The 24235-nt window shown below is 40.6% G+C and overlaps 1 protein-coding gene across 2 annotated transcripts in view; it reads right to left on the bottom strand.

The window, feature by feature from the left end:
- Positions 6526 to 24235, bottom strand: part of DAW1 (dynein assembly factor with WD repeats 1) — a 51390-nt gene continuing 33680 nt past the window's right edge. The window contains exons 8-14 of one of the 2 annotated variants that reach the window (XR_308269.3): positions 23018 to 23124; positions 22024 to 22126; positions 20385 to 20499; positions 12270 to 12346; positions 9973 to 10135; positions 6740 to 6934; positions 6526 to 6631 (exon numbers count right to left, since the gene is read on the bottom strand). Coding sequence is in view for 1 of the 2 variants with exons in the window: in XM_005672265.3 (XP_005672322.1) it covers positions 6900 to 6934; positions 9973 to 10135; positions 12270 to 12346; positions 20385 to 20499; positions 22024 to 22126; positions 23018 to 23124 (600 nt within the window). In the remaining variant the exon portion in view is untranslated. Of the gene's footprint in view, positions 6935 to 9972; positions 10136 to 12269; positions 12347 to 20384; positions 20500 to 22023; positions 22127 to 23017; positions 23125 to 24235 lie in introns of both variants that reach the window. The other variant, XM_005672265.3, reaches the window with a different exon arrangement.

Raw genomic sequence — 24235 nt, 5'->3', positions numbered from 1 at the left:
AACATTTTAAAGTGAACAATTTGTTAGCACTTAGTATATTCACAGTGTTGGGCAATCAGCATCTCTAATTCCAAAATGTTTTTGTTACCCCAAAAGGAAATACAGTGACTCCCCATTCCCCCTCCCCCCATCTACATTCTGTACCTGTGGACTTACCTGTCCTGGCTATTTCCTATAGGTGAAATCACACAATATGTGACCTTTTATGTCCGGCTACTTTCACTTAGCATATTGTTTTCAAATTTCTCCTTGTCAGTATTCCTTGCATTTTTATGGCTGAGTAATACTCCATCAGATAGATTTGTTTATCTATGCACTATTGGTGGCCCTTTGAGCTATTGTGAATAGTCCTGTTATGAATATGTGTGTACATGTGCTTAAGTGCCAGTTTTTAGTTCTCTGAGTATATATCTAGGGGTGAAAGTGCAGGGTCACATGGTTTTTCATGTTTAACATTTTAAGGAACTCAATCTTTACTCCTTTTTTATGGCTGTACCCATGACATATGTAAATTCCAAGCCAAGGGACTGAACCCACATCTCCACAGTCGGATTCTTAACCCACTGCACCACAGTAAGAACTCTTCAATATTTACTTTTAAATCAAGATGACAGCATAAAAGATGGCGCTGGCCAAGTAGCAGAGAGAAGGCCTCAATACCCATGAAGCCAGTAATGCAAACCATATTCTAATTTAGGTGGGAGCCAGGATATTCCCAGAATGAGTTCAGCGGTGGAGACGGACTTTTCTGTGTAGAATTTATATTCTCTCTTTTTTTTCTTTTAGGACCACACCCACAGCATATGGAAATTCCCAGGCTAGGGGTCAAATCAGAACTTCAGTGCTGGCCATAGCCACAGCCACAGCAACATGGGATCTGAGCTGCTTCTGTGACCTACACCACAGCTCAGCCAATGCAGGAGCCTTAACCCACTGAGCGAGGCCAGGGATTTAATGCATCCTCATGGATACTAGTTCCTGCTGAGCCACAATGGGAACTCCTGAAATTCATTCTAATATGAGGGAAAGAAAAAAAAAATACATGAATCATAATCTGCCATCAAGTTATTGCAACAATAAGTCAAAAATTACTACCTTTGATACAACAAATCACATTTAAAAACATAGTCCATTGCAATAAGTAAAACTATTAGAGAAATATCCAGTGTCAGAAATGCAATCATATGAATCAGGAGGAAAAAAACCCATATGATATTATTTATTAATTATATTCATTTAATACAACATAAATTCCATTGAAATTAACTCAATTTATGCAATCTAATGGTATTTTTAAATAGACTTTTGTAGTCTCTTTACCTCTAAGTTTCCTAAATCCTTTTTTTCAGATACTTTGTTTTATACTATCATACTAAAATCAACCAATTCTATTAAGCATTTAAACAAATACACATTTAAATAGAGGAGGAGCCCTATGTAATTCACCCAAGGCGTTATCTTTTTTTCCATTGTCTTGGAAAGAGTGATTTCAACAACCTACAGTTCTTAAATGAAATCCACAGCAATAATGAGTGGCGATTACTCTTCTGTGGCTATTGTTTACAGAGTCCAGAAACTTCTAATTGAGAATAAACAATTTGCTTTCACGGCTTTGCACAGGCCCTTCTGTTACTGAACAGGCCTCCTAGATCAGTACTGCATGTACCTTTTCAGTCTCTACTGTGTGAATAATAAGAATCTGAGCCCTTGCTCTGTGTGTTTCCAAAAGCTGTTGTTTTTCTTTTTTCATTTATATCATTAATGTTTGGAAAAAAAACCACTTCTAATCTGTTACTGTATCATTGCTAGGAGAAGCAAGAATTTAGAACTACCAGATCCCAAGGAATTGAGACTTTGTTATAAGTAAACCACATGCATAATAAAGGTCCAAACTCAAACTCTTATTACTTGGGAAAAAGAAACAAAACAAAACAGAACACCATGCTTAACAATGTTCATTTTGTAAAAGTTATTCAGAGAATTTAAAAGAAATCCAGACCCAAAAAAAGCCTTACATGACAGAACATAAAACAGGGACATAGGGAACAGACTTGTTGTTGCCAAAGGAGGGGGAGGGAGTGGGATGGACAGGGATTTGGGGTTGGTAGATGCAACCTATTACATTTAGAATGGATAAGCAATGAGGTCCTGCTCCATAGCACCGGGAACTCTATCCAATTTATGGGGGTAGAACATGATGGAAAATAGTATAAGAAAAAGAATGTGTATATATATGTGTGTGTGTGTGTGTATATATATGAATGTATATATGAATGTATATATATGTGTGTATATATATGTATATATACATATATGACTAAGTCATTTTGCTATAAAGCAGAAATTGACACAACACTAATAAAAATAAAATTAATTTTAGGGCATTCCCATTGTGGCTCAGTGGTAACAAACCAGACTAGTATTCATGAGGACACAGGTTTGATCCCTGGCCCCACTCAGTGGGTTAAAGGATCCAGCATTGCCATGAGCTCCAGTGTAAGTCACAGACGCAGCTCAAATCTGGTGTTGCTATGGCTGTGGTATGTGCCAGCAGCTGCAGCTCCAATTCAACCCCTAGCCTGGGAACTTCCATATGCCGCAGGTTTAGCCCTAAAAAGCAGGGGGAAAAAAAAAAAAACCCACAAACTTAAAAAAATAAAATTAAATTAATTTAAAAAAAATTTTTTAAAGTGGCAAAAATAAAGAAAAGAAAGGCCTCATGATACCATTGAATAGCTCTTCTGGCTATTTGTAAGACACAGCCTTTCAAGGTTTGGGTCCATGTCCGACCAACTATTGGCCAAATGATCTTAGGGCAAGTCACTCTTCCCTCTCCTAAACACGTTGCATAAGCTCAGATTTGAGTTCTAATCATTCCTGCTTTGTTCCACTTCATTAAATGAACTGATTTATGCAAAAATCTTGTGAACTGTAAAATATGTAAACATATGGAGATTTTTTTCTGTTTATTTTAGAAAGAAATAATCTATTCGAGCAAAAGGAAGCCAAGGTTCTAAAGTAGAAGATTGTTTTAGTTTCCAGGGCAGGGGTAGTGAGATTATAGATTACAGATTAAAATAGCAATTAGACTAAAGAGAGGGGATTTGTCATTTTGTTATTTTTTATTTATTTATTTATTTTGGCCACACCCTCAGCATATGGAAGTTCCAGGGCTGGGGATCAAATCCTAGCCACAGTTGCAGCAACATTAGATCCTTAACCCATTGTGCTGGGGTGGGAACTCCCTGGGATTTTTTAATTGAGAGAAGGGCCTATGATAGGATGGGTAGAAAGAGAAAACAAAGGGGAAAAAGTGAGAGATGATTCCATTGTTAGCAGGTAGAGAGCTGCTAAGATGATATGGCAAGTGAAAATGACAGGGAGAGAAATAAATTCTCTTCTGGATTTGATGAAATTAAAAGAGATGGCAAGATTGGCAACTAGGAAGGATGCTTGGGACAGAGCTAACAAGGATGGTGGGGGTGGGGTGTGGAGGGGAAGTGGGGGGAGCCCCCAACCCTGATCTTTGGGTCATTGCCACTGAATAGTCAACTATGGGACTAAACTTGTTTTAACCATATATTTTATTACTTACAGCCCAAACCAAGATAATAGTGAAGCTGAATTAAACAAAATATGAAATAATCTTGGTAAAATAACTAAAATGATTGCAGGTAGAGTCAGTTTACAAGTCTTTTTTTTTAATGAATATATCTTTTAGTGGAATATGTCTCTTTAATAGCCTTTTTTTTAACTTCAACTTTCATTCCTTTAGAGACCCAAAAAGGTAAATCGTCTCAAGAGTAATAGAAACAATAGGAAAACATAATAAATTGACTTACAATTTAAACTAAAATATTATTGCAAGGTAAGATTTCCATGTATGAAAACAGTGGTTAGTGCAAAACATTTATTTTGTCTTTAAATCAGGCGTCATGCTGAAGGCTGAGCTTCTGCAGTTTCAGACATGAGTTGTTAGAAAAGACATTCCATTTCTGGGACAGCAATTCCCTTTCATAAAACCCTATATGAAATCTAAATATCTGAGGATAGATTAGACCACAATCACCTATTTTGGAGTTCCAGCTGTGGCACAGTGAAAACAAATCCGACTAGTGCCCATGAGGATGCAGGTTCGATCCCTGGCCTCACTCAGTGGGTTAAGGATCCGGGGTTGCCGTGAGCTGTGGTGGAGGTCACAGATGTGGCTTGGATCCCATGGTGCTGTGACTGTGGCATAAGGCCGGCAGCTGTAGCTCTGATTTGACCCCTAGCCTGGGCACCTCCATAGCCCTCGGGTGCAGCCCTAAAAAGCAAAAAAAAAAAAAAAAAAAAAAGTCTATATCATTGATCTCCTCACACCTCACATCTCAGCTCCTCCATTCAACAGAAAACCTTTAAGGGACAATTATTCCAAGACTCTTAAATTGTAATTGAATTGATTAAAATGTGGTTTACACTTTTAGGATAACTTTAATACACCGAGTTATATTTTGACTATGATTTCTGAATAAACCACACTGTTCTTGATCCTGAAAAAAAAAAGTGTTCATTTATGAACCAGGTTTTATAAAAGATGACTGCTAAATTATAGATCATCACAATAGCAAATATAGATCCTCATGCTTCTTATGTGCCAGGAATTCCTAATCTTCAAAAGAAAAACTACTATTATCACCACTTTCCAGGTCAAAAACCTGAGACAAAGTAGTGAGTTAACTTGCCCAAGAATTAAGCTTTGGAATGAGAACATATATACAGGCGCTCTGACTCCAGACCCCCAACACACACACTTCAGTGTACCCCACGGTACTCCAGATGACAATTAAGTGGGTGTTCATAGGGAAAGAGCCTGATAGCAAGCGTTTGCTTGCATAGGCATGCATTTCAAAGACATCCATCCTGAATAAATGCAATGCCAGCTGTATGACACGGATACCAGCTAAACAATCAGATAAGGAACCAGGCTACCTCACCCATGACACTCCCCTTTATTATTTATTTATTTATTTATTTATTTATTTATTTATTTATTGTCTTTTTAGGGCTGCATCTGCAGCAGATAGACGTTCTCAGGCTAGGGGTCGAATCAGAGCGGTACACCAGAGCCACAGCAAAACCAGATTCAAGCTGCATCTGTGACCCACACCACAGCTCACCGCAACACCGGATCCTTAACCCAGTGAGCAAGGCGATCGATCGAACCCTCGTCTTCACAGATACTATGTCAGGTTCTTATCCTGCTGAGCCACAATGGGAACTCCCATCCATATTTTTAAATTCAACAGTCTGAATTCTGCTTACCTTCCCCTCAGAGAAAAGCCTGTCTACATTTTTTTTAAGCCTACTGAATCCAGAATATATGTGCTATTAAATGAAAGCCATTTTACTTTCCCTACATGCTGCCATAATTTTATTCAGTGCATGTTCTCAACTTGTTCTCTGGAGGAAAAGGGGGTAGTTATACTCTTGAATATGAGGGAAGGAAGCTTAAACTTCTATCCTAGTTTGCCTCTCTCATTCTGAGCTGCAAAAAGTAAAATAACAATAAATAATAAAACTTCCAATCAAATTCCAAACCTACATCTGTGCGCCCCCCCCAAAAAAAGAAAATGCTGAAATGTGAATTGCTGCAACTGGTATGAAAAATAATATGGAAGTTTCTCAAAAAAAATTAAAACCAGAACTACTGTATAATTCAGCAATTCCACTTCTGGGTATTTATCTGAAGAAAACAGCAACACCAGCTGGAGAAGATATAGCCACCCCTATGCTCATTACAATATTATTTACAATAGCAAAATGGAAAAAAGGTTAAAGAAGAAAAGATGTGGTGTACACAGAGTGAGAGAGAGAGAGAGAAATACTACTCAGCCATGAAAAGGAAAATAACTCTTGCCATTTGCTACAACTTAGGTGAACTTTGAGGGCATTAGACTAAATGAAATAAATCAAGTGGAGAAAGAATAATCGGACAGAGAATGATAAATGCCATGTGATCTTACTAATATGTGGAATCTAGAAAAAAAAAAAACACTGAACTCATACAGAGAACAGAGGCAAAATGGTGCAGGGGGTCAAAAGGTACAAAATTCTAATTATAAAATAAATCAGGGAGTTCCCCCTCATGGTCCAGTGGTTAACAAATCTGACTAGGAACCATGAGGTTGCAGGTTCGGGCCCTGACCTCGCTTCGTGGGTTAAGGATCCGATCTTGCCATGAGTTGTGGTGTAGGTCGCAGACGCAGCTCAGATCCCACGTTGCTGCGGCTCTGGCGTAGACTGGTGGCTACAGCTCCGATTCGACCCCTAGCCTGGGACCCTCCATATGCTGAGAAAAGACAATAAATGAATAAATAAATAAATAAATAAATCGGCAGTGGAGATGTAACGTAGGGCATGGGGGCTCTCGTTAATAAAACTGTACTGCGTATTGGAAAGCTGCTGGAAGGGGAGCTCATTAAAGTTCTCATCACAAGAAAGAAAACATACATGGTAAGTATAGACATGCAAAGTCACCAGCAGTTTTCTCTCCAAACTTTATTGAGCAGAAATTATGATAATTTGCCTTCAGAGTAGACTCGAGAAGACACATCGTTAAATTCCTCTGGTTTCGTTTCGCGGCGTCATCCTGCCATCGAGAAAAGAAAACAACTGAAAGAACCAGTGACATGTGCCAAACAGTATGCTTGTTCCTGTCCTCTCCGTCCAATAATATCAAGGAATGATGTAACTTTACCAGCTTTAATGTTCTGTCTGTGAAGCTAAGGACCGTGTACAGATGGTCGATTTGGGGGGAAAAGAGAAAACAGGAAATAGCAAGAGAGCTGGCTGTCTGGGACGCTCCAGGCGTTCATCACCGCGGCTGGTAAGGTTCCCCCTCGACTGGCTTTCTTCAGTCAACGCCATATCCTACAGGTATTATCCTTGCTGCCTAATAAAGCAAATGCACAGTTAGTTTTTCCTTATTCACTTAGCGCTCTCTCTGTTTACAGGTTGACGTCTTCTAGGTCCTTGCCAATCATCAGTGCACACAACGTGCTGGCGTCTGAGTGTCCAGCTGCAGAGCCCCCCAGCAGCTCAGGCGTTTGGGGAGTTGCAATCTTTTATTTTTATTTTTTTGAACGTCGGTCACAAATTGGGCAACTTCACATTCTACTCGCACCCGCAAGATCCATGGCATCTTAGAAGTGGAGACGTCCGGAGAATACAACCACTGCAGCCATCCCTCTGCTTATTACCCCTCCCCCTCCCCACACGTGGTTACCAAGAGGAAAGACGGTGACTTTGAACATGTCTAGGTTTGAGTGATTGGCTGATGAGGAGGAAGCACCTTCCACTTTGCGGTGTTTTTCTTTTTCTTTTTCTTTTTTTTTTTTTTTTTTTTTTTTTTTGGTCTTTTTTGTCTTTTTAGGGCCGCACATGCAGCCTATGGAGGTTCCCAGGCTAGGGGTTAAATCGGAGCCGTAGCTGATGACCTACACCACAGCCACAGCAACACAGGATCCAAGCCACATCTGTGACCTACACCACAGCTCACGGCAGCGCCGGATCCTTAACCCACTGAGCAAGGCCGGGGATCCAGCCCGAGTCCTCATCCTGGTCGGGTTTGTTAACCACTGAGCCACAGTGGGAACTCCCGCACTTTCCACTTTGGAACGTTTCAGGATGTCAGTAGATCTTTCTCATCGTCAAAGTGTGAAATCTGATGGCCCGCCCTCCCCACGACTGTGACAGACACTCTTCCCCGCAAGGGGGCGCCCTTCGCATTCTCTCTGCAGAAATGACCACCTGGTACAGAGCCGGGCTGGGCCTCTGGTTCTCTCACCCTCGGGGGCCAGGCACCCAGCGTCGGTATAAGACGTGTGGGGGCGGCACAGATTGGGAAGGGCCGTGAACATTGCACATTCTACCCACAGGCACCTCATATTTTTAAAAGTGTCGTGACCAGACTGGACAGTTTCCTTCCGTTTTGTGATTCTAAACCCTCAGGCAGTCCATTAAAAAATGCATGCAGTTAATCACACCGGGCTCTGCCGAGAAAATAGGGCAGATCGATTGGAACAAAGTGCTCTGCTGATGGCAAGCAGACGTGTCGCCACCACCCCCAACCTCCGGCCCCCATTCTCAGAGGCACCTTCTTGGAGCAAGACAGTATTTAGCACTTTGGAGCCTTGGAAAACACTAAATAAATCAATATCTTAAAAGAGCAAAGACATTTTCAGGGGCCAGCACTAAAACAAGGCACAAACAACTAATGTGCCTTCCCTAAGTTCTCCAGGGTCTTCTGTGGTTAAGGGACAGGTAATACAGAGCTGCACTGGCTGAACTTGAACTGGCTGGACTAGGAAAGGCTAGTCTTGCGACAAACCAGCTCCAGCTTCTGTGCTTCCCTTCACAGCCTCCCACCTCTTTCCTCATGGTGAGAAAGGATTTAACATTATTTATTATGGTATTAGGGGTATGTACATTTTAGTAACACTTGCCAATCATCAGCCCAAAGAAAGTAATCTATCCTTTTTGAAACTATCCATAATGAGGTAGAAGGGGGAGGGGTTTTTAGGGCAAAAGGGGAGACTATTCTCAGCATCTCTGAAGTTATAGGATTAGGAAGCTACCTAACCAGTCAATATATAAAGCCACCTTTGTGTATGTGACACTTAACTTACTGGACCAGTTAAGCAGTTTAAAGCTTTTCTCGGAGTTCCCGTCGTGGCTCAGTGGTTAATGAATCCAACTAGGAAGCATGAGGTTGTGGGTTTGATCCCTGGCCTCACTCAGGGGATTAAGGATCCAGTGTTGCCATGAGCCGTGGTGTAGGTCGCAGACTCTGCTCGGATCTGGCGTTGCTGTGGCTCTGGTGTAGGCTGGTGGCTACAGCTCTGATTCGACCCCTGGCCTGGGAACCTCCATATGCCTCGGGTGTGGCCCTAAAAAGACAAAAAAAAAAAAAAAAAAAAAAAAAAAGCTTTTCTCAGCATGATGGGAATCCCTGAGGTTAGTCAGATTCATTCTTCTGTGCCCTTGAGGGCTTCCCTACCCCACACTGTTGTCACGTTCCACTCTCTGCCAGGGTGGCTCCAGAGGCACCGTGGTGACATTCTGCCATATGCTTGTCATTTGCTCTCTTTCCCACAATCTAAATTAACCTGATCTCAGTCCGGTCCTTATACAATATTGCTAATAGTGTTAATTCACAGTAAATCGTTAAGGGTTGATAAATACTCCATATGTGTTCTTTTCCCCAAATATTAATGCATTATGAGGGGACTTCCAAGGATAAAACAATTTTGCCCAAAAGATAAATCTCGAAAGGGCTCTCAATCCCACTGTGGAGAATCAGGTCCTGACTTACCTTAGTGACGAATGCTTAGTCCATCCACTGAATAGTAACCATCAGATGGACGCTGCCTGCAGAAATATACTAAACAGACTACCGAATTCTTACTTTGTCTGGAGCAACTGCAATTCAGAATTCACAGAGCCTTACAGCCAGTGACAGAGCTCACGCCTGTGGTTGTGCAATGCAACTAAAACTGCATTGGATAATGGACAGAGAAAATACCAAGACGAGCCAGGGACCTGGGGGAAAGGAGTGGAATGGGGGTGGACTCCGTCTGGTATTCAGCTGGGACTCTAATGGTTTGATAGTTTCCAATTTATTTTTTTATTTTTTTGTCTTTTTAGGGCCGCACCTGTGGCATATGGAGGTTCCCAGGCTAGGGGTTGAATCGGAGCTGTGGTCGCCAGCCTACACCACAGCCGTAGGAATGACAGATCCAAGCTGCATCTGCGACCTACCACAGCTCACGGCAACACCAGATCCTTAACCCACTGAGCGAGGCCAGGGATTGAACCCGCAACCTCATGGTTCCTAGTCAGCTTCGTTTCCGCTGTGCCACGACGGGAACTCCCTGATAGTTTCCAACCTTAAAAGGGAAACTGAGTCGATGGCGTTGACTGCTCCCCTACCTGTGATGATTATGTCGCCTTTATAGTTGAAAGCACAGGAAAAGATCTCATCTGTGTGTCCTTCGAGAACCTGGAGGCACTGACCCGTCTGGGCATCCCAGATTCTGGCCGTTTTGTCAGCGCTGCCGGTGAGGAGACGGTTCCCTTGGGGATTGAAGGAAATCTACAAACCACAAAGAAAAAATGATCATAGGTTTGTGTAACTTGATTCCCAATTTTTTCTTTTTCTTTTTTTTTTGCTTTTTAGGACCACACGCACAGCATATGGAAGTTCCCAGGCTAGGGGTGGAATTGGAGCTGTAGCTGCTGGCCTACATCACAGCACAGCAACACCAGACCTGAGCCACATCTGTGACCTACACCACAGCTCAGAGCAACACCGGATCCTTAAGCCACTGAGCCAGACTAGGGATCAAACCCCATCCTCATGGATGCTAGTTGGATTCGTTTCCACTGCACCACAACAGGAACTCCCCAATATATTTTTAATAACTTCCCAATATATTTTTAATTAGCAAAAAGGGGACATTCCTAAGTACCTGTCACCTCCCCATTCTGGTATTTACTCTTATGAAGAACCGCTCCTTCATGGTGGGAAAAATCTTACAGGGACCAATACATGAAAATTAAAATGTAGACGGTAAAGTTTGATGGCCTACCCCTCACACACAACTCTAAGGGTAAAGCCCAAAGCTCTCTTATCTTCTAATGTGTGTCCCCGTGCAGCTTCTTTCCAAAGTTTCCTGACGCCAAGCTCTCCCTGCAAACAAAGAGCCAGGGCCCTGGTGTGGGCGAGACACAAGTCAGGTGTCCTCACACCCAAAGCTCAACGTCGCCTCTGCAAACCAACTTTCTGTCATCAAAAGCATAGGGGGCCTCCTTCAATCTGCATCACAGAATGTCAGGGCCTATGAGGGAGGACTTTGTCTATTGCTACTTAAATTACAGCACTTTTCACAAACACGTTCTGACAGCCCCCAGGTGCCAAGCCTTGCCACCTGATATCTGAAGAGCAAAGACAACTGTTAGCCGTCAGTTCCTCTGAACATCATGCTTTTAACCTTTTCTAAGTCATCAGAAGTTGATGATTTGAGCACCTTCCCCTGTGATTGGACGTTCCATGAGGGCAAGTCCCAAGGCCGTGGCTTTTTTCTATCAAGGTGTCACCAGGGCGCAGCACAATGCCTTTGGCTGATCTCCAAAAGCATTTACTAAATGAAGGAATAAATGAGTACCTTAGCTAGGCACCCACAGAAATACCATTCCTGGATGGCAATTTAGTAAGGAATATATCAATCATTAATAAGCATAGAATGCGATAATAGAGAGATTGAGAACTCTTGCCATTCATATACACACACAAACGTGTGCTTGTGGAATGTGATACACCAGACACTCAGAAACATGGTTTGGGCTCTCTCAGCCTGTCTCCCACCTCCACACACCCATCCCCCTTCCTGCCAGTTCCCAAGGCCTCCCAGCCTTTGGAGACTATGTCCCCTGCATTGTCCCAGAGACCAACCCTGATGGGCAGGAGGGCAATGGCCACCAGGAGCAGGTGCAGAGGCAGGCAGCGGGGGTGGGGTGGAGGGAGCGGGCACAGCAGGGGGTGGTCCTGGGGTCCCAGGGGTGCATGCAGAAACCTGAAACCACCAAGCTGATATTTTACAAGGAACAAGCAAATGGGTCTCAGGTATGAGACTAGGAGCCCGAGGAAGTGGGCTGAGCTGTTGGGCGAGATGCACTGGTCCAGCCTTCACGACAGTTTTCTGAGGACACAGCCAAACCTCAGATCACCAACTGGGTGGCCCCTGCTCTGTGATTTGGGGCAGAGTTTATATAAAACCCTAAAAGACAGGTTTCAGGTCTCAAAACATGCCATTTTTATCTGTGTTAAGCATTTAGTATTCCCAGGAACTATATCCTCAATTGCATCGCATCTCCAGGACACTTGGTATTTGCTGCACAGCATGTTTTTTGCATAAAATTGTGTGTTTACTAAAACAGGAAGAGTACTTCATAAGCTTCTGAATAGCTTTAATAAGTATTTTTAGCTGACTGAATCTTTTGCTGAATGCTGAGGAGAATGCTACTTTATACTTTGTAAAAGGTTTTGGAATTCATTTATTATGCTGAGTTTGAAGACCCATTTAAAAATAAAGTCTCTAGGTAGCTGATTTCTAGAAAGAAATCAAACCTTAGTACCCTTGGTACCAACAGACCTATTTACACCAAGCTTGCTGCCTATTTTTTTGAAAATAAAAAAATTGCACCAACAATAATAAATTGCTGCTCACCTTTGAGATTTCACCTTCATGGCCTTCCAACTTGGTAATGCATTTTCTTGTGGCTGCACTGAATACTCTTGCTGTTCCTTTGTGAGAAGAGTGGAGATTATATATATATATATATATATATCTAAAATGCAGAACTTTGAACCACATGCCTTGACTTATCTGAATATCTGTGTGGGCTTCTTCTTGCCTGCGGTGAGAACCAGCCACTGAATACCATAAATGCAAACTGGTCCCACTGCAGGAAGAGGGTGAAAAGGAGCCTCTCTCTAGTCCTGAGCTTATTAGAAGGAATTCGGGGTTCCAAGACAGAGGGGAGGAGGAAGAAAGGAATCAAAAAGAGAATTTAAGGGGAAAAAGGAGAATTAAAGTTTTGAGAGGTTGATGATGAAATAAACAGAAAGACTTAACATCATTCAGAAAATATGAGTCTAAGGTTACAAAAGATCCAAGAGGCCTTCCTGAGAAGGAACAGGAGACAGTACTCCATGAACAAAGTTCGAGCACTAGGAAACCTTTTCAGCAGTAAGGGCTGATAGGATGGTTTGTTCCCATTGTATCTTCAGTTCCTAGAAGTGCCAAGATTGTAATAAACACTCAATAAGTAGATAGAGGATAGATGGATGGATGGATGGATGGATGGATGGATGAAATGATAGATAAATGGATGGATGAAGAGAAGGATGGATGATGGGTGGATGGATGGATAGAACGATAGATAAATGAATGGACAGATGGAGAGATGGATGGATGATGGGTGGATGGATGGATAGATGGATGAAGTAGTATATACATTTCCTTGAAATTAAGGAATAGAGGAGTTAAACAAGCATAGAAGGAGAAAAACGGAAAGAGTGAAATTGTTGCCAGAAAAAAAAATTAGTTTATCTGGCCAAGTGAAGGATGCTTTCTTATCACAGTTATAGCATTACATCAAGGTAAAATTCGCAAGGATAGGGGTTTTGATTTTACTTTTCTTTTGGAGAAAAAATCTTAATAAATTTTTTACTTACCTTTCTGACAATGTCAACTTTGGGAGGAAGTAGACAAAGAATGCTATTTTAGAATTACTATGATTAAAATATAAAACCTGCTTTTTAGTTGGACATTTCAAAAGCCTTAAAGAAAAGTGACCTACTTGTTTTTAAGAGTTTTTCAATATGATAGAAATATCCAGCATATATTAATACTTTAAATTTTACAAAAGTGTTTTTAAACTTCTGACAACACAAAAATGATAAAGCTTGACATTACAACTTTCTAAAGAGAGAAATATGAATAAGACACCCCCCAAAATTCAGCCTTGAGAGTAACTCCACCGATGATGAAAAAGGTGGTACATACAGAGAAAGAGATGTGTAGCTGCACAGGTAGCTAACTCTATAGCATGAGACCCGATTTGAAGAAGAGAATGAAGAGCAAAGAACAACAATAAATAAAAAAGATTGCTCTAAACACCAAGACTTCTAAGGGGGGCATAGAATGAGAAGAGGTTTATAAAACAAAAGAAAAAAAGGGTTTGGGGGGCAGTAATCTGTTATCAAACAAGGAAAAGAATAGGGTCAAACATTCTGTATAACCTAATATTCTAAAACATACCTATGGTATAATAGTTCATTCTCCCCCCCTTTGTAAGCTCCCAGGGGAAGAGATTCCTGTCTTTTGTCCTTTGTTATATCCTATATTCTTAAAACAATTCCTGGCACAAATTCGGTCCTCCATATATATTTAATGAATAGATTTTTTTGTATAAATGAGTGTGATATTTAAAAGGAAAAGGGCAGATTAAGTATAGTTAGGGAATGATTGTAAAAGCCGAGATCTGTAAGAAGATGAAAAAATAAGTAGCTACTTCAAAGAATAAAATTCTCCAGATTTAGGGTGTTTATATTCCAGGATATAAAAAGAGCATGTATATAAAATCAAAGGATCATCTTTGAAAAGTCCTTATGAGTAAGATATGCGTGCAAATACAATTTTTAAAGGGAAGAAACAATAAAGAATGTGTAATTAAAATGAATCCCTAGCAAAATTCTACAACTGATTATAACACAAAGTAATTATTTATATGTTAGTCACAGGAACAAATACAGTCAAAGAACAAGTGAACAAGTCATTCCTGGAAAAAGCATTCTATCTTTGCCAGAATTTCTTAAATAGCTATTAAGGAATTTACACAAGCATGATAAGGTCTCATATGGTGGTTAAGAGAATTAAACATTTATGTAGCATTATATGTGATTAAGAGAGAGGTGACATAGACAGAGCGGAGGCTTACTGCTGTTGTCAGGTCAGTGACAGAGAGAGTAACATGATAGGCATGCACAAGGGGTGATACAGATATAATATGTCACATGTGGTTATCACAGAGCTAATGAAGACATAGGATAGCGTCATGCGTGGCCATGAGGGAGATGGCACAGACATGGTTTAGGGCCAGATGTGCTCATCAGATGATGCAGATAGAGCATCACACACGTTCAACACAGAGATGACTTAGACACATGCGTTATGATGTAGTGTCATACATTATTGATAAGAAGATGACGTGGGAAGTTCCCATTGTAGCTTGGCAGTAATGAGCCCAATTAGTATCCATGAGGAGGTGGGTTCCATCCCTGGCCTTGCTCAGTGGGTTAAGGATCCAGTGTTGCCGTAAGTTGTGGTGAACACTGCAGACATGGCTCAGATCCTGAGCTGCTGTGGCTGTGGTGTAGACTGGCAGCTGTAGCTCCAATTCAACCCCTAGCCAGGGTACTTCCATATGCCGCAGGCACGGCGCCCCCCCCCCAAAAAAAGATGACATGGACATAGTTTAGAATCAAGGAGATGAGACAGATATAACGTAGCATGATACATGACTATTAATAAGATGATCCAGATGTAATGCAGGATCACAGACAGCAGTCAGAATGTTAGTATAGACAGAGTGTGCACTGTGTGAGGATATCAAAGAGATAATGCAGCTGTAATATAGCATGATGTGTGGTCCTCAAGGAGATGAAAAGACGTAGGGTAGCATCAAACATGCCATCAAGCAGACAATGGAGACATAGTGTAGAGTTGTCTGGGAACTATAAGGAGGTGGCACATACACGGTGTAGCAACATATGTGGTCATCAGCAGATGATACAGATATATTGCAGCACCATACCTTGCCATCATGGACATGAAATAAACTATATTATCACGCACGGTTGTCTAGGAAATGTTGCAAAATAGGGTAGCACTACACATGGTTGTCAAGGAAAGGATACAGACATGGTTTAGCATGACACTCAGTTTTCAAGGAGATGGCATGAACTTACACATTCATGATGTGGGATTATCAAGGAGAAAAATCATAGTTTAAATATCATACATAGTTATGAAAAAGTTAATGCAGGGATAATATAGCATCCCATGTGCCTGTCAAGCGGATTTTGCATATGTAGCTTTGCCTCATATAATGCCATAGGCGAGATAATTCATAGCATAGCAGCACTCATAATTATTTTTAAAATGATGTAGATATGGTATAACTTCATTTATTAATTGTCAAGAAAATGATGCAGAGTATACAACCATACATTGTTGTCAGGAAGAAGATTGGACATGGTATAGTATCAGATTCAGCTTTCATGATGATGACACAGATACAATACAGTGCCATACATGGTTATCAGTGGGATAATTAAAACATACTGTTGTATCATACATGGTTGTCAAGGAGGTGGCAAAAACATTTTAGTATCACACATATCGATAAGAAAATATGTGACCGACATTATGGAACATCAAAAATAGTTGGGAAATAATGCAGAAATAATATATCATCATAGGCAATTGTCAAGAAGATGACACATAGTATAGCATCATAAATCATCCTCGGTGAAGTGATCTCTAGCATAACATCATAAAGAGTTTTCAAAGACACGGTGCAGATGGCTGTATAGCATTATATGTGGTTATCAGGAAGAGAAAATAGATACAGTGTAGCACTGTATGTGATTATCAAGTATATGACAGACTGTGTAGTATCACAGATAGTTGACAGAACTGAGTGTACTACGTCGTGATAAAGAGAAGTAGTGAGATGAAATGTCTTATAGCTCCATACTCAGTTATCAAAAAGTTGACCCAATATGATCCAGCAATCTCATTCCTGGGTATATGTCCTGGACAAAACTGTAATGCAAAAAGATGCATTTACCCCTGCGTTCAGAGCAGCACTATTCACAATAACTAAGAGATGGAAGCAACCTAAATGTCCATCAACAGACGATTGGATTAAGAAGATGTGGTACATATACCCAATAGAATACTACTCAGCAACCAGTCAATGAAGAATTATGAAAATTACAGCAAAAAAAAAAAAGATTACTACTCAGCCATAAAAAGAACAAAATGATGCCATTCACAATAACATAGACTCTCAAACTAAGTGAAGTAAGTCAGAGAGAGAAAGACACTGTAGGATCACGCAGAGGTGTACATCTGTGGCATCGTGTACACTTAGAAGAGATGACACAACACAGTCAAGAATCCAACATGTCTTGAGAGTACACAGACACAGTTTAGTGGCATACAGCTCCGCATGATGACTCAGACACTGTTGTGTCATTCGGAATCACCAGAGATGGTACAGATGTGGTGTAGCAACACATGTGATCATCAGTGACACGTGTAAATAGAGTGTCGCATCATAAAGGGGCTATAGGAGGTAGTGTAATATATGGGGTCATCAGAGGTATGATGTACGTTACCATGCATGCTGATTAAATATGTACAGATAAGAGACAGTATCACACACGGTCATAAAAGGATGACACACATAGAGTGTAGCATCATACTTAGTCTAGAACAAGATTAGGCAGGCATGGAGTACTGTCATACATGGTCAGCAAGATGATGATACATACACAGTGAAGCACCCTACCCAGTCAAAGAGACGATACATACGTTGTGTGGAATATTACCAGTGGTCAGGAGATGGTGGAGACATGGTAGACACTGTCACCAAAGGCACCACAAAACACACACTGGCATCAAGTGGTCATAGGGCAGAATAGACAGATATGGTTGTGCATCAAAGGTGGCTTTCAAGGAGGTGATGAAACATACTGCAGCATTACAGGTCTTTCCCTAGGTGATGAGTCTGCTCTAAGGTAGTATGATGCCTGGTCAGGAAGACCAGGAGGAGGATACACAACATATCATCATGCATAGTCGTCAGGGAGATGAGGCAGACATAATCCAGTGCCACACGTGGTCATCAGGAAGAAAATACTGACGTGGTATAGGGACGTAAGTGATCTCGGCAGAGGTGATGCAAACACAGTGCAACACTGTGTGGTTATAAAGGACATGACACAATTGAGTATGAGAGATGGTTATCAAACACTTGATACAGACATAGTGTAACATCATAAGTGGTAGTAAAGAGATGGTGTATACTATAGCGTTATACATGGATTTCAAGAAAATGACATAATACACATAAAATAGAGCATCAGATATGTTCCTCTTGGATCCACAATATACTATCATAAATAGTTATGAAGGAGAGGATTTGTGAATAATTTAGAATTATGTGGTTATCAAGGAGATGAAGCAGAGAATTGCATCATATGAGGTTTCAGCAAAAATGAGCAAACTTATAATAACATCACAGGTGGTTATGAAGGAGATAAAGTACACATAGTATAGCATCATATACTTATTGAGGAAATGAGGCAGCTATATTGTAGCATCATGCCCAATAACAGGGTCACGACATAGGCAATGAGTAGGGCTGTAAACTGTCATCAAGATGATAATTCAATATGCAGATATATAGATATATAGCATCATATGTTGTTATAAAAGAGATAGCATTATACATGGTTACCAAGGAGATCAGACACTATAGGTATTCAGAGGTTATTGTCTAGCAATTAATCTTGAAATAACATAACATTATGCATGGTTATAAGAAAAAGACATAATCAGTGCATCTCACATGATATGTTCAAAGAAACGATGTGGACATCAAACACGGTGACTGGAAATCGACCTATATAATACAGCATACTTATGGTTATCAAGACCAAGAAGGAGACATACCCCAGCACTCTACAGTAGTCCCCCTTTATCTGTGGTTTTTTTCTGCAGTTTCAGTTACTTGCACTCAATAGTCAACTGCAGTCCAAAAATATTAAATGGAAATTTTCAGAAATAAATAATTCATAAATTTTAAATTGCAGGCCATTCTGAGTAGCATGATGAAATCTTGCACCATGCCACTTTGTCCTGCCAGAGTGAATGATATAGGTATGTGGTAGCATTGACCTGTAGTCTTCAGGAAGATGATACATAGTACAGCATCATATTTTATTGTCAAGGTGATGACTCATAAAATAGCATCACATATGATTCTATGATATCATGAGATGACATATGCTTAGTATAATATCACATATGCTTGCCAAGGGGATGATGCAGCTGGAGTGCAGCATGATATGTGGTTGTCAAGGAGACGGTGCAGATATAGCATAGTATCACACATGGCTATCAAGGGTATGACATGGGCTTATTATAGTGTATTAAAATGTCGTCATGGAATGATGCATAAATTGTGTAGTGTCTTACATGCTTGTCAAGAGTATGTGGTTGTCATGAGGATGACCCATGGTTTGGTATCCTCAATTATCAACCAGGACATGATGTATATACAGTGTTCCAATACAGACAGTAGTCAGTGAGATGATACAGACATCATACAGCATTACATGTGGTTTTTAATGAGATGATGCATTCACAGGACAGCATCATACATCTCTGTCACCAAGGTGAGTCCTATTATTGCATCATATGTGGTTACTAAGGAGATGATGCAGACAAAGTATATATCACCGGTGGCAATCAAGGAGATGATGCAGCTAGACCACAAGATCTGTATACCGTAATATCATACGTGGTTTTTAAGAAAATATGATGTGATTATTATCATGTATGGTCATCTAGAAGATGATATAAATGGCATGGTGTCCCCCTGGTCATCAGGAAGATGATGTGTGCACAATGCAGTCACTCAGTGACCAGGCGATGAAGCGGACATAGTGTAGTGTGATGTGTTGTCACCAAAGAAATAACATAGACGTTACCATGTCTAAGTAGTTGTCAAGGATGCAGAAATGGCATAGCATCAAACATGGCTTTAAAGGAGTGGATGAGAACACAGCATAGAACAACACATCACTTTCAAAGAGATATAATGTAGCATGGATCCTGGGGGGTGAGATAGATGTGATATAATGGCATATGTGGTCAACAGAGAAATGACACAGGTCTTTGCAGCATCGTTTTTGGACTTCATAGAATGGAGGCACACAGAGTAGCACCAGCCCATGGTTATCAGTAAGATGAGACATAGTGTAGACTCATAAGTGGTTATCAAGAAGATGATGGAAGGCACAGCATTAGATATATTCATCAGGAAGATTTGCCAGACTTTCTAGAGCAGCACAGGTGGTTAAAAGGAGACAATACAGGGAGTTCCTGTCATGGCGCAGCAGAAACGAATCCGACTAGGAACCATGAGGTTGCGGGTGTGATCCCCGGCCTCGCTTGGTGGGTTAAGGATCCGGCGTTGCCGTGAGCTGTGGTGTAGGTCGCAGTCACATCTTTGATCTGGTGTTGCTGTGGCTCTGGCATAGGCTAGCAGCAGCAGTTCTGATTCGACCCCTAGCCTGGGAACCTCCATGTGCTGCAAGTGTGGCCCTCAAAAGACAAAAGACAAAAAAAAAGATTTGTTTTTACACCACTGATGGCAGTTTAGCTGATGAGAACAACATGCGGTGTAATAAGTGATCATCAGGAAGATGGCCCAAGATGCACCAATAGACAGGGTTATGAAGGACATGGGGAAGCTCTAGTTTAGCATCATATGTGGCTGTCAAGGAGGTGATGCAGACACTCTACAGTATCAGGAATCTGATACAGACAGAGTGTAGTGACATACATGGACATCGTAGGGATGAGGCACATGCATTTTCCGGCACAGCTGGTCATCAGGGAGATGACCCATGATGCAGAAGCACATGTGTTTATCAAACAAAACATAAATGTCTCCACAAATTAAATGTACAGATTACCGACCATCGGCTGAAGCCGTTGCAATAAGCTTTCCGGTGTAATCAAAACAGCTGTCCAGTATTTCATCATCATGGCACGTCAATGTTGCCACACATTTTTCATTTGTAGCATCCCACAGCTGCAATTTAAAACCAAGGAAAAGTATGAAGAGCATGATTTCCTGTCTACAGTGCGAAGATGGCCAGAAGTATGACATGTTTATGGCTGGTCAAATAACTGTGCCAAAATCATGCGTCAAAGGTTCACATTAGTTCATTTTACCTTGATTCATGACCAGAGACAACAGCCAACCATCTAACAAGGCATACTTTGGACACAGAGAAGATCAAAGGCAGACATTTAGAATGGGTGGTACAAATCTATCATCATAGTAGGAAAAAATCTCAAAGCACATGTTTCACTGTTTAAAGTGAAGTGCCCTCTTTTCATAGGAAGGCCATTAAATGATAAAGAGCTTGATCTAAAACTATACTGCTAGAAAATGGAAAGTATATTAAGATTATAATACATTTGGTATACATTCTATATATCTAATAATAATTCCAGAGCATAAGCTCTTAAGAACTGAAACTTAAAGGCAGGGAGGCATTGTGTTGAAACTTCTTGAGGTTCACGCTAATCAAAGTTTGATAAAAGAATAGAGGACATTAAAAATAATGTGCCTTTAGGAGTTCCCATTGTGACTCAGTGGAAATGAACCCGACTAGGATCCATGAGGGGGCGGGTTTGATCCCTGGCCTCATCCAGTGGGTTAAGGATCCAGCGTTGCCATGAGCTGTGGTGTGGGTCACAGACGCAGCTCAGATTCGGCATTGCTGTGGCTGTGGTGTAGGATGGCAGCTACGGCTCCAATTTGACCCCCTAGCCTGGGAACCTCCATATGCAGCAGGTGTGGCCCTAAAAAAAAGGCAAAATGATGATGATAATAATAATAATAATAATGTGCCTTTAAAAATATCTTTTGGGAGTTCCCGTTGTGGCTCAGCAGTAACAAACCCAACTAGTATCCATGAGGATGAGGGTTTGATCCCTGGCCTCGATCAGTGGGTTAAAGATCTGGCTTCGCTGCAAGCTGTGGCTCAGATCTAGTGTTGCCATTGCTGTGGCATAGACTCCAGCTACAGCTCTGATTTGACCCCTAGTCAGGGAACTTCCATATGCTGCAGATGCAGCCTTAAAAAGATTAACAAATAATGATAGGGAGTTTCCATCATGGAGCGGTGGAAATGAATTCAACTAGGAAACATGACGTTGCAGGTTCGATCCCTGGCCTCGCTCAGTAGGTTAAGGATCTGGCGTTGCCATGAGCTGTGGTGTAGGTGTAGGCCAGCGGCTACAGCTCCAATTGGACCCCTAGCCTGGGAACCTCCATATGCCGCAGGTGCGGCCCTAAAAAGACAAAAAAAAAAGAAAAAATATAATAATAATACCTTTCTAATACATTTGAATCCATTAAAGCTGTTTTACATAATAATTCCTTCAAACTGTGAGGATCAAAAACTTGAACTTTAAGTTACCAATTATTACTGATAAATTAATACCTTCATTTTACAGCAACTTTAAAATCTGTTGATGTTGCAATTAATACCTAACACAGTATAAAGACACAGAATTATAAAGCAAAGATATTTCTTAAGCTCACCATGCAAGTTTTGTCCATAGAGCCAGTTAATATCAGAGAGCAATCCCAGTTGAATAAAGCACTGCTGATCTCTGCACAATGCCCAATCAAGGTATACAACTTCCTACAGGATGGAAATGGTTCAGACTGGTGAAAGATGCCTTCATTCAGGATATATGCACAAAGAATGATGTCAAGCCCATTGATATAAGAGTCAGAATTTTAGTTTTTGCAAAATGTCTCCGATGACCAAACAAAGATGGCCTGATCATAGCTCCAAGAGTCTAATATCATTTTGACAAAAATAAACTTAAATTTTAGACAATCCCAGATAACAACATTACCTAAAATAATACCACAGAAAAGCATCGATAAAGAATAACAAAGGTAATGTGAAATTCTGGAAATATTTTTACACCAGATGGGCGGACCCCTTGGTCGTTCTGAAACCATCCCTCAATCTTCTAAGGAACTTGCATGGTTCTCATTTCTTATTGCGTTCATCTTGATTGGTTTCCCTGATAATTAACCTCTCAATCAAAATGCAGACAAGTCCAAGAGTGGAGTTTTACAATATAAATAGGCTAATTTAGTTAACTTCTTAGCAACTAGAACCAAAAATAATTAGGAAGGAAATTGAAGTTCTTGGACTAAATTAAATTTGGACCATTAGCTGTGATTTCATTTATTCATGACATCCATGCCTACCATAATGACAAGCCATTGAAATTTGATTACATAGTACATGGAATAAATAATAGCTATATAACCAGGCTAGTGCTAACAATCTTCTCTTATATAGCTGTTTGGCATTATTTGCTTAGAATTCAAAGGAAACTTCTATTGCTGGTGGATCAGAACTATCATTAAAGAATGAATTCATTTGCTCCTAACGTGTCCTATTCCTAATGGAAGCCAAGGCACAGCTGACAGATTTAACATTAAACTAATAAATAACAAAGATTGTCTTCTTACTGATCCAGGTTTAAAAAAAATTCTTAAAAATCAAGACTACCTTCCAGTACCAGCATCCCACACTATAACCGTATGGTCAAAAGACCCTGTGATGATTCTGTCGCCTGAGGTGTTGAAGGACAAGGAGATGATTTCGGCTGAATGTCCCTAGAAAAGAGCAGATGCCATCATGCATACCTGTAAATAAAACAATTTCTACAAGTGTATAACCCAATAATCTAAAAGAAAATGCTACATATATCTGGAGAAAAGACATAATTCAAAAAGATACATGCGCCCCAGTGTTCACTGCAGCACTCTTTACAATAGCCAAGACATGGAAGCCCCCAAAATGTCCACTGACAGAGGAATGGATAAAGAAAATGGAATATTATTCAGCCATAAAAATGTCATGCACAGCAACATGGATGGACCTAGAAATTATCATCCTAAGTGAAGTAAGTCAGAGAAAGACAAATGTCAAATGAGATCACTAATGTGTGGAGTCTAAAAGAAATGATGCGATAGAACTTACAAAACAGATACAGATGCAAAAATTTCGAAACCAAACTTGTATTTTCCAAAGGGAAACTAGACGGCAGGGATAAATTATGGGGTCGGGATTGATGCATACACGGCGTTACATGTGGAACAGACAGGTGATGGCGACCCACTGTACAACACAGGGAAATTTACCCAGGACTGTATGGTAGCCTGTTTGGGGAAAGAACCTGAAAAGGAATGGATAGATACATAACTCATTTACTTTGCCAAATGCCTGAGAGTCAACTTTGTGAGTCAACGATATTCCAATAAAATTTTTAAAAATTAAATTAAGTTTTTTTAGAAAAGAAAAAAAGAAAATGCTGAAAAGGGCAAATCTCTGTAGGGAAAAAGGAGATGCTGCAAACGAGGGGCACGACGTTTCCTGTGGGGATGGTGGGAATGTTCTCAAGCCAGGTTTTGGTGGTGGCTGCGCAGTCCTGTAATTTTACTCTTAAAGACAGACTTATACACTTGGAGTAAGTCCATTTCAACTCAAGATAATTGATTTTAAAAAAAAAAGGAAAAGGGACGTGAGTTGGAAACCAAAGGGCTTCTTTCAGTCTTGGAAATGCTAAGAAGAGCGTATGCGTTATGGGCTAATAATAGGTGATGGGCAAAGACAGGATACTTGTGGAATAACACTGATAATGTTTTAATAAGGAAAATTCTTATGATGCTTTAACATGAAATAGATAAATAAACGCCTGGCCTTTGGCCTGACTTCCACCTGGAT

The sequence above is a fragment of the Sus scrofa genome, chromosome 15 (genome assembly GCF_000003025.6).
Source record: "Sus scrofa isolate TJ Tabasco breed Duroc chromosome 15, Sscrofa11.1, whole genome shotgun sequence".
Classification (NCBI taxonomy): Eukaryota; Metazoa; Chordata; class Mammalia; order Artiodactyla; family Suidae; genus Sus; species Sus scrofa.
Note: the sequence above shows the minus strand (reverse complement) of the source record. Positions and strands in the feature narration are given on the sequence as shown.